Below are 13,245 nucleotides of genomic sequence, written 5' to 3' on the forward strand. Positions count from 1 at the left end.
TTACATTTGTATTACTAACAAAGTGGTAAAATATAAAATCAAAGAGGGAAGAGAATTTTGCTAGCTTTTGCGAGAGCTTCTCATAGTACTTTTAATGGGAGTTGAAGCATTTGTATTAATCTTCTTTGTTCCCCTTAATATTTTGTTCAATTATATATGAAATATTTACTTCATAGGATCAAGGGTTCAATTGTATTACACGCTGCTTTAGAATAAAAAATATTTACACCATCAGGTTGCTTACAACATTAAGTTAAAACCTTTATATCGAGATGACATGGGCTACGTGTAATTTAAGCTATTGTAGCACGCCATATATTTTCTGGTATGTTATTTCCTTTATTTATGTGTCGCTACGTATAGTTAACTTTTACATGATATATATATACTCTCTTTGGCTGGCTAGATAAATAACAAAACTTAACATCTTAATTTTTTTCTTCTTATTTAATTAACTTTTTAAGAAATAATAACTGCATTCATTTGGGGAAGAGTAAAAGTTTGTTGCAGGAAAGTGCAAAAAATAGAAGAAGAAGATACATGTGAGTTGTTCATTAATCTTTTTCGGGGATGATGAAAACTTGGTAAGCAAAGATTTACAAATTTGTGTATATTTTCATCTGCCCAAGGTTTGGTAACCTTGGAAAATAAAGTTATATAATATTTGTGTTAGTAAGAAGTAAAATGTACCTGATAATGTAGTTGAGGTGCATGTAAACTGGGCTTAGACATCAGCGATACCAAAAGCAAAAAAGTAAGGATAAAAATTAATAGAGAATGCTTCAGCACAAAAACAACTGAATCCATGATCCATCAACCTGTGCCAACAAAAACCATAACTTGGCTATACTTAGGGATGCCATTCAAAAGAGAGAAAGTTTGTACATAGCAAAAAACTATTTACATGCTCTTAAACTGTGGATCACTAGCCAGCAAATTCACATGACAGACGGTATATGCAAGCGATCACTCGATTATCTTACTCTTGAAGTCTCTCAAGCTTTCTTCCACTCGGGCAACATCCGAATCAGCTAGCTTCTTCATCCCCTCCAGGACAGGAAAGTCAGTTTCCATTTGGTCAAGAGCAGTCGACTTTTCAAAACACTTGTTAGCCAAACTCAATTTTTGCTCCTGGATTGCTTTTCTTTTTGTCTTTGCATCCTTCAAACTTGCCTTCAACTTGCTGATTGTACATTCAAGCTTGTCGTTGGAGTCTTTGAGGTTAGTATAGAGTTCCTGATCTTTTGTGAGCTCATCGACGAGGAGTACTTTCTTGGCAGCCTCCTTTTAATACTCCTCTTGGTCCTTCTTAGCTCTACGCAAGGTCAAGGAAAGGTGCGGAGGTGCGGAAGGTTCTATTTGAGTTTCTTCAAGGCAAGCGCTCTCTCAGACGATAAATCAGGTGTTGCAGCATACGTTGATAGTGCTGCACTTAATGTCGAACAGTTTTTGGGTAGAAGCAAGTCCTGAGACGGCATGAGTAGTAATCTCTCAGTGTTATCTTTCGCTGTGGCAAGCATTTCTGCTGACGGTGTAAAATTTGGAGAACACTGATCAGCAGAAAAACCGAGAGATTGAGCTCGTTTAATTTGTCCACTAACTCGAGCAAAGAAGTCTTCTAGATTATCAAATTTTACAGGGCAATCAGGTGGTACAATAATGCCAGATGTCTTGCTTCTGGTATTAGCTAATGGTGAGGAAACTGTGTCGTCCTCACCATCCTGAAAAGAAAAAGCTCCCAAACTTAGATGGAGTCGCAAGACATAATGACACATGTAATAAGGAGAACTTACTTTGTCAGAAGTGGAGGACGAGGTGGAGATCGATCTAGCATCAGCAGAAACTTCGATGTCTGTCTTAGTCCAGTCTTCATTAGCAGGAGTACAACTTGTACGGAAGACTGATGAACAAGGTAGTAGCATTTTCCTCGGGGAAGTCTTCATCTTCTGAAAAGGTCAATCATCGGTGAAGTGAAGGAATCAGGTCAATGGATCGAATTATAATCCCAGAGGCTCGTTTGGGGGTGGGAATATTTACCTTGGATGATGTTGTTCCCATAGGTATCTTTTCACCTGCCTCATGCGAGTTCTTTTGTTGTATGGGCTCGTCTTGCTGTACCAGAGATTGTGATGGAATACTATCCCCTGAAAGCAATTAAGGCATGAATAAGAAGGTAATACAAGATATAATACAGAAACAGAAACCAAACAAAGAAAAAGACAAGCAGAGAGCACTGAAAGCTATCTGAAAATCTAATATAATGGTATAAGCACAAATCCTCAACCCTAAAGATCAACTAATAGTCTAATATTATGCAAACCTTATTGAGATCCTTGGGTTATCCTATTCTAAGTTGCTCCGACATGGCAGTTTAGGTGCCGCACCCGTGTCGACACGACACTAGTATGGGTGTGGGTATGGGATCCGTACCAGATCTGGTCAAATAATTTTGGGTACTTTGACCACGACGGATTGAAAAATTCGAGACGATATACAATTTGATTACCGAAATGAGAACTAAAACTAGGGTAAATTTGAAGAAAATAGCATATCTTATCTAGGAAATCAATCTTTTACTTATCTACAACTTGAGAATAAATAGAAAATCCCCACTTTACAAGCTATACGTAAGTATGCCACAAAATTTCTCATAAATTAGAGAGATTTTTATTTTTTAAAATTATTTTTAGCCGGATCCACGCACACGTATCCGTACTAGGATCCGTATCCCCGAATCTTAAAATTTACATCTTGAAAGATCCGACCTCTAGATCCACACCCGTGTCGGACACCCGCATCCGTGTCCGAGCAACTTAGATCCTATTAAGGATTCAACGAGCCATCACATTGGCAAGCGAGAATATAATGATTACTTATCTGCTTGGCTTCATTGACCAACATTTTCCTTTTACGGCAAATCAAATGCATCTGCTAATCAAGAAGGTTATCATACCTTCATATTTTCTCTTCATATTCTGGCCAAAATTTCCTACAGACTGAGAATTGCCTTTGATACCATTGGACTTGGGAGCAACAACTTCTTGTCTGTCAGATGGACCGAGAGGTCTAACACACGGTGAGATCTTCCTGAGGACATTGATAGCAGTCTTGTCGCGATTGTTGATATAAGTGGACCACCAGGAATCAAACAACTCAGTAGAGCTTGGATTAGTATCAAACGGAACAAATGAAAACTTCCTTTTTAATTGGCAAAACCGTGATTCAGTTTCTTTGATGTTATCTGCCTTTCTTCTGATTGAAAGATCGCTGGATGATTGATGGAGGGGAACAGCCTGATTCATGCCAAACTGTCGAGCAAACTGATTCGGATAATAAGGTTCTACCCAACATTTGCACTTCGAAGATTCATCGAGAAGGATACAGTAAGGGAGGTCTCGAGCAATGAGATAACTGGCCCAAATGTCTTGTAGCTCTGCCCTATTAAGTTTTTGAAAGTCAGGATCAAGTGACTTCTTAAACCACTCAGGTCCAAACTTCCGAGAAGAAAATGGGGTGAATTGGCTGGCTGTTCTAGATGAGCATTTACGGAAGAAGTTAAAGTATTCCTTGAATGATTTATATCTCAATGCACCTTCAGCCAAGGGAAACCCATAGGTTGGAGCATTACTGTAATCCAAGGTCACAGGTCGAAATTCTGGAAAGTAAGACTGTAGCCAGAACTGCAAGATCCAGAATGGACCTCTTTCATACTGAAAACTTTGCATTAATTATGTCAGCGCATCCATGATATAAATTAGACAAGAGAAAGGGTGCCAAAGCAGTCTTTCTACCCGCAGCAAGAGCAAATGCCAGTTTTGTGCATTGCTTGATCATGTTTACAGAAGAGTCACAAAACAGATGATTGCTGAGCCACGCAAACAGAAAAGATACATGCTCTTCCTCCGTCACAGCCATTTCTCCCTTTGACACATTGAGATATCTGGGGTAAAATAAGGAATTATTATAAATTTTTCCATACTTGGGAAAATCACAAGCCGATTCAGCCATCCCAAGAATGGCGCTGACTTCCTCGCCATGTGGCCTAAGTCCTGTCAAGGCAACAATATCGAGTACTGTTGGCCCCATCATACCAAATCTGAAGTGGAACGAGTTTGTGGAGATTGACCAATAGCACAAGGCAGCATAAAGAAGATCATTGTCCATGGGGATACCATTCTTGGACAACTGAATGGCATCATATATTCCAGCTGATTTCCAGACCTCTCCTTTGGCCTTCTCAACTCTATCTACCCAATCGATCCATTTTCTATTTGCAGAAGGCCATGACCGCAGAGTCTTACCTTTGAACCAATCAGGTTCCACGGAGTGTAGAAGTAGCTTCTCTCCTTTAGCTAAGGGGTAAAGAGGAGAGAGCTCCGGAGGAAACGTAGTCTTAAAGCATGGACCTAATATAAAATTAGAGGATAATCCAGGAATAGGAACAAATATTTTGTCAAGAATCAGCTCATTGTTCAACTCTTGCATTTTCTTTGTCAAATTTTTCTTTGGCTGGGAAACTTCATTACCTAAGCATGCACTTTTTTCTTTCGCCATTTCTATATGCAGCGAACCAAGTTAAGAAGAAAAAGATTCAAAACACCTCAGGCAAAAACCTGCAGATTTGAACAGGTAAATTGACTTATTTAAACTTTAAGGTGAAAACAAGGACACATGGGAGAGATATGCTGAGAGCCCAATTTCAATCAACTGCACACAAACTCATCCGAAACACATCCGAGGGTCCCGGGACCCTGTCCAAACACATAATCTGTTCTCACATTAAACAACCTGCTACAAATAACACAAACTGCAACATATATTTCCTTAAGTAGCGTTGTGACTTAATCTAACTTTAAATTAACATTGAAAATGTGTGGGGAAATGCTACTGCTTTCAAGAAGTTGGTCTAAACCATTTGTATAATCTTCAAAATTCTGAAACTCAGCAGCAAATAAATAAAAGCCCTGTTACTTCATTTCTTTAGGAAACTTCGTCCATTTAGTTTTTGTTAAATGGTTATTCCACTATCCCAAATGCATACATGAAAATGGCCTATAGTGCTACCCATGAAACTCATTATTGGAACAAAGGGAGTTTTGTGTTAATTATCCACTAAAATCAAGTCATAATTTTCAGAGGTTGTACAAACTTGTCCTACTTTACACGACATGGATATGTTGTCAACTTGTCATTACTTCTCATAATAATGTGCGAACTTGAATTTAAACTAACGGGGGTTGGAACCCAAGGATGTGGCTTAGTGGTCGATGAAGTGAGTGTTCGATATCAAGGTTCAGATTCCAGCAGGGACAAAAACATTGGTGATTTCTTCCCATTTATCTAAGCCTAGGCCATAGTAGATCGGTAGCAGGCACATTACCTGGTAGAATAGTCGATATGCTCCTAAGTCCGGACACCACCGTTCTTATAGAAAAACTAATAGGATAGGATATTAATGTAGAAAAATCATCATCTGCAAACCACCACTAAGCTAATTTTTACTAAAAGAAGATCCTTTGTATATAAATTAATTAAACCTAAAAAAAAAGGGAAGGAGATCCTAACTTGCCAAAATGCTTCACCATTACAAAATACAATAGATGTTTTAATCACAATATCTTCCCATCTCAAAATAGTGTAAGGAAGAAAGTGAACAAAGGGAAAATAATCCCTTCGTCTTGTTTATACCTCAAAAAAAAAAAAAAAATATATATATATATATATACAAGGAGATTTGCAGCGATGAGTGACTACACAAGATTACCATACTTCAACGATCATACTAGGGGATGTGTACATCACACCCCCTTGGGGTGTAGCCCTTCCCGGACCCTTTGTTCAGTCAAAGCAAATAAAGAACTTAATTTACCATTCAACTTTACCTTCCCTTTTTTTCTTTTCCTCCTCCTTTTTCTTTTTCCCGATAAAAGTGGTGTCTCAGCCAAGTTGGACGCACCTCGATTATGTCACCTATTACCTCCAATCGGCAAAAGTAACTTTGTCTGATGGGGTCGTTTGGTACAATGACAGGATATCTCATGGGATTAGTTATCCCACCTTCTAAGTGGGATAACTATTAACTAATCCCACCATTTTATTGTAAAAGTTATCCCGGGATTAGCTAATACCCAAAACCAAACATAGAATAAAGTTAATACCAAACTTAATCCCGAATTATTATTCTTATCCCACGTACCAAACGACTTTACAGGGTGAAACAGCAAGAAAACATCTATAAAACTAACGCATTTGGCTAAAATGAAAGAGCCGTTGAACTATAAAGGCTGATAACATTTCACACTAAAAAATAATTTCATTTCATGAAAGGTCAAGAAAACCGTAGCTTCACTGTGAAGTTCAGCAAAAAATTACAATCTTGAATCAACATACATAAGTACAACGTTTAGTGTAAAACTAATACGCACTTATTAAAATAAGAAAAGATAAAAAATAACTTACCCCAGTTAACTTTTTAGGGTTACCCCATAGCTGAAAATTGCTGGTCTTGACGGGGAGAGCTCTTTTCACTGTCTATATTCAAAAGTGATCAAAGACTTGTCGCTAGTCAGAAAAATAAATGTAGAGAAAGATGACCGCTGGTGTACACCTATGCTTGGAAAAAACAGAGGCGTTTTTCATTTTGTATACTCCATGTCAGTGAGCGCTTTCCTGAAATGCACCATTATTTAAAAAAATGTAAAACTTATGGTCTAAAATATTTCTGTCATTATAAATTTTTTATTAAATATAAAATCGTAAGTTTAAAATTAAATTATTGACAAAATACATAAAGAGACACTTAAAGTTGCTATCTGACGTTTATCTCATACTCCAACTTAGTCAATAATCAAGTAGGCATTTCAACTTGGCATTGGATGTGTCTCGTGGATATCCGTATGGTAAGCTTAGAGCGTGAGTTACAATTGCATATGACATGAAAAAGTGATAAATAAAAAATTGACACGTACAATTTTTGTAAAAAAAGAAAAGAAAAAGAAAAGGATATTTAATTTAAAAAGAAAAATAAAATCGTTAGAAAATCCTATTTACCATCTCCTTCACCGCCCACCCTCTTTCTTCTTCACCGTAAATTTCCACCAAATCCTCTAACCATAGTTAGAAAATTCATCATCTCTATTCAATTTCATTTCCATTATTTTTATAAAATTCATTATTTGCTTCAATAATTCATCGAAATGTTGCATCGTCATCTAATTACTCGTCGCCGTTTTCGTTTTCATTGCCACCACAAAAATTCAAAGGTTCCCTGTAAAATCTGAAGAATGCCAAGATTATTTCAGCATTTTGTAATTGTTACACGTTGATGCGGAATTAGAATTTGAAGTTTATGAGTTCGATATTCTACTTTGTTTAAGTTATTGTTTTCTAAATTAATAATTTGTACATATTCAATAATTTCTTAAGATAAACATAAAGTTTGATTAAAGCTATTGGGCTCGGTCGAACACATAACCGGTGTTCTAGCCCCCCTTGGTTACACAAATGGCGTGACATAGATTTTTGAAATGGTGAAGAGTTTGCTTAATTCATGGATAAGCATGTATACATACAGAATTGCCCTTTCAAACTCTTTAATACACCAAACCAAACAGTCGATAAAAAATAATCTCAGCATAACTAATCTCAGCATCATCAATACACCCTATTTAGTACTATTTTTATGCACCCTCCAAACAACCCCTAACATGTTAAACATTGTCAACATATATAATATAAGTTTAATTCCTTGGGGTGCGACTCTTCTTCGAACCTTGCATGAAAGCGGGATACCTTGTATACCGGATTGCCCCTTGCACTATTGATTATAAGGATTAATATACCACTTTTCTACTATTGTCGAAGGGTTAAATCCATATCAAATCCTACTTTTTGAATTATTAAAGGACTAGTTGTCTGACATAAAGAACGGAGATAGAACTGCCAGTTCATCCTAAAATATAATAAAATGAAAATCTTGAAGAAGCTCAACGGACAAAATGTTGAAGATCAGAACCCCATGTTGATTAAAAGAATAATGAAGAAGAAAGAGAGAATAAGAAGTGACAAGAAGATTTCGGAGTCTCCAAGGAAACGTTTGAGCTTATGCCTGAAGAAATTTTGCTGAGACACTAATCTTATTTTAAGGAGTGACACGTGTCAAAATCATAATCTTTGATGCTAAAATCCTAACTTCATATGGGACGTTGATTTGTTAAGAGAAGACTAAATCATAACCATTCATTTAATGGTTCTCATTTCAGATGAGGAATGAGACTAGAATTTTCCACACGTGAATAGCACATACACACACACACACACACATTGTAAAGAATATTTCTGTTAGTTAGTTAGACAATTAGCTAATAGGAAATAGTACAAGTGTATTGGAATATTTTATTTACATTCTTTTGTATCTATACATAGATTTGTATATAATCAAGATGCAGTGAATAAAGAATTACACAGAAGAAATTTCACAATCTCAGTCTTTTCTTTCATTGTATCAGAGCAGATTTAGCTCGATCCATTCACAAATTATCTCAAGTTTCTATCAAATTTCTTCTTCCTTATCCACATGTGGATTCAATCATGATTCGTACAGAAGCTGCAACTGTTATCTCTGTCTCTGGATCCACAAGCAGTAGAGTGGCCAATGACTCCAATCACCCCTATCACTTGCACTCTTCTGATACTCTAGGAATGGGTCTGGTAAGCTCACCATTCGATGGAAGAGGATTCCCAGGATGGAAGAGATCTGTCCTCATTGCAATCTCAGCCAAGAACAAACTTGTCTTTATCAATAGATCTTATGTTGAACCAACAATGGATGACAAAGATTATCCATTGTGGAGTAGGTGCAATGACATGATCACCTTTTGGTTGCTCAACTCTTTGACCAAAGAAATAGGTGACAGTGTCATTTACTCAAGAACTGCTAAGGATCTTTGGAGCAGCTTGGAACACAGGTTTGGGCAGTCAAGTGGAGCAAAGCTATACTATCTGCATAAGAAAATTTTAAAAATAATTCAGGGAAACAACAACATATCAGGTTATTTCACTACTCTTAAGAGGCTATTGGATGAGCTGGACTCATTTAACTCACACTTAGGGTGCACTTTTGCATGTAATTGTGATGGTAAGAAGAAGATGGCTAAGTTCATGAAAGACCAAAGGGTCATTCAATTCTTAATGGGACTGAATGATGCTTATGCACAAGCAAGGGGAAACATTCTCATGCTCAGTCCTATTCCTGGCATGGATCAAACTTACTCACTCTCACTACAAGATGAGAGCCAAAGGGAGATCTATATGAGCCCACAATATCCTACTAATGGGGCTTCCTTTTTGGTAGGATCACAGAATAAATTCTCACAGAAAAATAACCCAGTGCAAAAGGGGTGGAGTTCATAGCAAAAATCAGGAAACACACAATATAAGTCCAAGACAAAGAAGTCTAAGTTTAATCCCAATGTTACTTGCAGCCATTGCTCAAAGATAGGACATGTAAGGGCTGATTGCTACAGACTTATAGGATTTCCTGATGAATTTCAATTTACCAAGGGTGGAAATTTTCAAGGAGCAACAATAAAATCAAATGGTATAGTATCAGATCGGTAAGGTGATAGAAAGTCTGGTGAAAACAATGAAGGAAACCCAAATAATCAGCATAATTTTTCAGTAAAGAACAGGTCTCTGAACTGGTAAACATAATCAGGCAGGTGCAGGTTGGGAGTACAGGAAATGCAAGTTCAGAAATTAGTGCCAATGTTATTACTGGTACTATTCTCAAATATTCAGGAACATGTCTTGATATTTTTAATACTAAAACCTGGATAATTGATTCAGGTGCCTTAGAACATATGTGTTTTGATTCCAAATCTTTCCTAACTTTATCACCCTTACCTGTGCCTTTACATATAAGTTTGCCTAATTCTTTTCAGCTGTTTGTCACACACATAGGGCAGGTTTGCATTCAGCCTGATATGATTCTAGAAATAGTTCTTTATGTTCCATCTTTTAAGTATAACTTGTTATCTGTTCATAAATTATGCACTCAATTCAAATGCATCATCAACCTTACTTCTAGTGAATGTCTATTGCAGGTCCCTTTAATGAGGAGGGGACAAGTTTTTGGTAAAGTAAGAGATGGATTATATCTACTCCAACCGAGAACTTCAGAGTCTAGAACTCTATTTAGTCAAGATGTAATTTTCATTCCAAAAGAAAGTGATTCCAGTCTAGTACCTAGTAAAGTTTCCTTTCCAGTTATAGTTTTTGCTAATGCACTTTCAGTTGTAACTCGATGGCATGTAAGGTTGGGGCATTTGCCTTTTTCAGTAATGAAGAAATTTAGTTTTGTTCATTTTTCTTCAGATTTTAATAATGTGTGTGACATATGTGCTAAGGCAAGGCAAACTAGGCTCCCTTTTCCCATTAGCCAAGTCAGGACAACATCTCCATATAACCTCATTCACATAGATACTTGGGGTCCTCTTAGAACTACTACATACAATGGGTACAACTAATTTTTTGCCATAGTTGATGATTTTAGTAGGGCAACCTGGACTTTCTTATTAAGTACCAAAAGCAATGCTTTTCCAATTTTAAAGTCTTTTCTTTTTATGGTTGAAAGACAGTTTAACAAGAAAGTAAAGAGGGTGAGATCAGACAATGCTTGGGAATTGGAAAGGAAACACAAGAATACATATTTTTTCAAGAACAAGGGATCCTTCATGAAACCTCTTGTGTAGCTACACCTCAACAGAATGGTGCAGTTGAGAGAAAACATAGACATCTTCTGAAAATTGCTAGAGGATTACTATTCCAATCCAAGGCTCCTCTTCAATATTGGGGAGAATGTGTTTTAACTGCAACATTTTTGATAAATAGGTTCCCTTCAATAGTGTTGAAAGGGAAAACACCATCTACTGTTCTATTTAGGAAAGAACCTACATATGAGGTTCTAAGAAGTTTTGGATGTTTGTGCTATGTGTCAACTTTATCTCAGAGTAGAGGAAACTTTGAACGTAGAGCTAAGTCTTGTGTATTCTTAGGATATGCACAAGGTCAAAAGGAATACAAAGTACTAGACATAGATACAAAAAGGGTATTTGTATCCAGGGACATCAAATTTCATGAAGAATTCTTTCCTTTTCACTCAACATACTCATCCACCTATTTTCCATCTTGTTCTAATCCCACTAGTCATACTTTTGCACCAGATATGCCAACTACCAATACCTCCTCTCCAGTTCCTAGGGATGAATCTCCTCTACATCAGCTACAACTTGTTTCCTCACCAATTCACCTCTCTCAGACACTCATTCAATAACTCTTAAGACATCTGGTTCTAGTCCTGTTGCACTTAGAGTTACACATCTTTCACCCTATGTTGCAGCTGACCTTACACCAATCCCAGGTGAGTCTTACACTCCTTCCTACTCACCTCTTCACACAACATCCAGAAATGTGATTCCCACACCTCCTCCACCTATCAGAAAGTCTGACAAAGTTTCTCAAAGGCCTACAAATTTGAAGGACTATGTGTGCAATGCTATTATTCTCACTGATCTCACTGATTCTTGCTTCACTCTGCCTGCTACTCCTAATATTTTCTCTTTTGGAACTCTATCCCCTACCAATCAACATCTGATTCAATCCCTATCTATTATTTCTGAACCTAGCAGCTATGTCCAAGCTTCCAATCACCCAGGATGGAAAGCTGCCATAAAAGCAGAAATTACAGCTTTACAATTAAACCACACCTGGGATGTGGTAGATTTGCCTCCAGGAAAGAAAGATTTACCTTGTAAATAGGTATACAAGGTAAAGCATCATTTAGATGGAACTGTGGAAAGATTGAAAGCTAGACTAGTAGTGAGGGGGGACATTCAAAGAGAAGGGATTGACTATTTTGAAACTTTTTCACCAGTGGTCAAAATGACCACCATAAGGTGTCTTTTGACTGTGGCTGTGAAGAAAGGTTGGGGGGTGTCACAGCTTGATGTGAACAATAAGAAAATGTCTATATGAAATTCCCTGCAGGTGTTCTTCCACCCAAACCAAATCAAGTTTGTCTCTTGAAAAAGTCCCTTTATGGGTTAAAATAGGCATCCGGACAGTGGTATGCCAGACTTGCAGGAGCTTTGAGTTTTAAAGAATATTCTAGTTCACTCAATGAATATTCTCTTTTCTACAAACACAATGGTGCTCTTGTTTCTATCCTAGTCGTATATGTTGACGATATCCTACTCATAGGGGATGATGCAACAGAAATTGCACAAATTACTGGTTTTCTCAATTCAGAATTCAAAGTGAAATATTTAGGTGATATTCATTACTTTCTAGGCATGGAAATACTCAAAGAAAAGCAGGGATTCATTATCAGCCAATGAAATTTTACCTTAGAACTGCTATAAGAGTTCGATTGTCCAGGGGACCTCTTGACCCTTCCATCAAGCTTCAAGCAGATTTGGGGCAACCAATGGACGACCCAAGTTTTTATCGCCATCTAGTTGGTAAGCTTAACTATTTGACGAACACCATACCTGACCTCTCATTTGTTGTTCTATCACTGAGCAAATATATGCAAAGGCATTGTCTTTCCCATTATTCTGCTGCTCAACATGTGTTGAGATACTTCCGCATAGATCCTTCATAGGGAATTCTTTTATCTTCACACCTCTCTTTTGATTTGCTGGCCTTTTGCAATGCTGATTGGGCGACATATCGCGATTCTAGACGATCAATGAGTGGATTCTTTATTATCCTTGGAGGTGCACACATTTCTTGGAAATCCAAGAAGCATACTTCCATTTCTTTGTCATCTGCCGAAACTGAATATCGCTCCATGCGTCGAGTAATGACAGAGATCACTTGGCTTGTTCGTCTTTTGGGGGATCTCACAGTCCATCCTACCTTACCAGTCCCTATCCATTCCGATAGCCAGACGGCGATTCATAGAGCTCGCAACCCAGTTTTTCATGAACGCACCAAAAATGTGGAACTCGATTTCCATTTCGTTCGTCAACAATTCCTCTTTGGTTTAATATCTCTCTTTTTTGTCCCATCGAACTGTCAGCTCGCTGATTTGTTTACCAAACCCTTATCTGGGGGTTCTCATCACCATATTCTGAGCAAGTTGGGGGTCCATTCTTTCCCTTCCATCTTGAGGGGGATGTTGAAGATTAAAACCCCCATGTTGATTCAAAGAATAATGAATAAGCAAGAAAGAAGAAGAAGTTA

At 37.4% G+C, this 13,245-nt stretch overlaps 2 protein-coding genes across 2 annotated transcripts; one reads left to right on the forward strand and one right to left on the reverse strand.

Moving 5' to 3' along the window:
- Positions 1 to 819: 819 nt before the first annotated feature.
- Positions 820 to 4,554, reverse strand: LOC104112817 (uncharacterized). The gene is made up of 5 exons (XM_009622840.4): positions 3,804 to 4,554; positions 2,954 to 3,043; positions 2,038 to 2,144; positions 1,794 to 1,946; positions 820 to 1,721 (listed from the first exon to the last, which is right to left on the reverse strand). The coding sequence occupies exons 1-5, from the start codon at positions 4,552 to 4,554 to the stop codon at positions 1,356 to 1,358; spliced, it is 1,467 nt and encodes a 488-aa protein (XP_009621135.2). The 3' UTR covers positions 820 to 1,355.
- Positions 4,555 to 8,589: 4,035 nt separating this feature from the next.
- On the forward strand, positions 8,590 to 12,395 carry LOC138896321 (uncharacterized). The gene is made up of 8 exons (XM_070181122.1): positions 8,590 to 9,398; positions 9,483 to 9,614; positions 9,716 to 9,777; positions 9,847 to 9,965; positions 10,104 to 10,315; positions 10,891 to 11,107; positions 11,341 to 11,775; positions 12,111 to 12,395. Exons 1-8 carry the CDS (start codon positions 8,590 to 8,592, stop codon positions 12,393 to 12,395), a joined length of 2,271 nt encoding a protein of 756 aa, XP_070037223.1.
- Positions 12,396 to 13,245: the final 850 nt, after the last annotated feature.

This window comes from Nicotiana tomentosiformis, chromosome 7, assembly GCF_000390325.3.
Source record: "Nicotiana tomentosiformis chromosome 7, ASM39032v3, whole genome shotgun sequence".
NCBI classification, from domain to species: domain Eukaryota; kingdom Viridiplantae; phylum Streptophyta; class Magnoliopsida; order Solanales; family Solanaceae; genus Nicotiana; species Nicotiana tomentosiformis.

Excerpts from the sequence above, each read along its gene's own strand:
- LOC104112817 (XM_009622840.4), bottom strand. The coding sequence starts at position 4,554 with ATGGCGAAAGAAAAAAGTGCATGCTTAGGTAATGAAGTTTCCCAGCCA. Across the intron at positions 2,145-2,953 it reads TATGAAGAGAAAATATGAAG|GGGATAGTATTCCATCACAA; the intron begins GTATGATAACCT and ends AATTGCTTTCAG. Across the intron at positions 1,947-2,037 it reads TGGGAACAACATCATCCAAG|AAGATGAAGACTTCCCCGAG; the intron begins GTAAATATTCCC and ends TGACCTTTTCAG.
- LOC138896321 (XM_070181122.1), top strand. The coding sequence starts at position 8,590 with ATGATTCGTACAGAAGCTGCAACTGTTATCTCTGTCTCTGGATCCACA. Across the intron at positions 10,316-10,890 it reads GTAACTCGATGGCATGTAAG|GTTCCCTTCAATAGTGTTGA; the intron begins GTTGGGGCATTT and ends TTTGATAAATAG. Across the intron at positions 11,776-12,110 it reads TAAACCACACCTGGGATGTG|GCATCCGGACAGTGGTATGC; the intron begins GTAGATTTGCCT and ends GGGTTAAAATAG.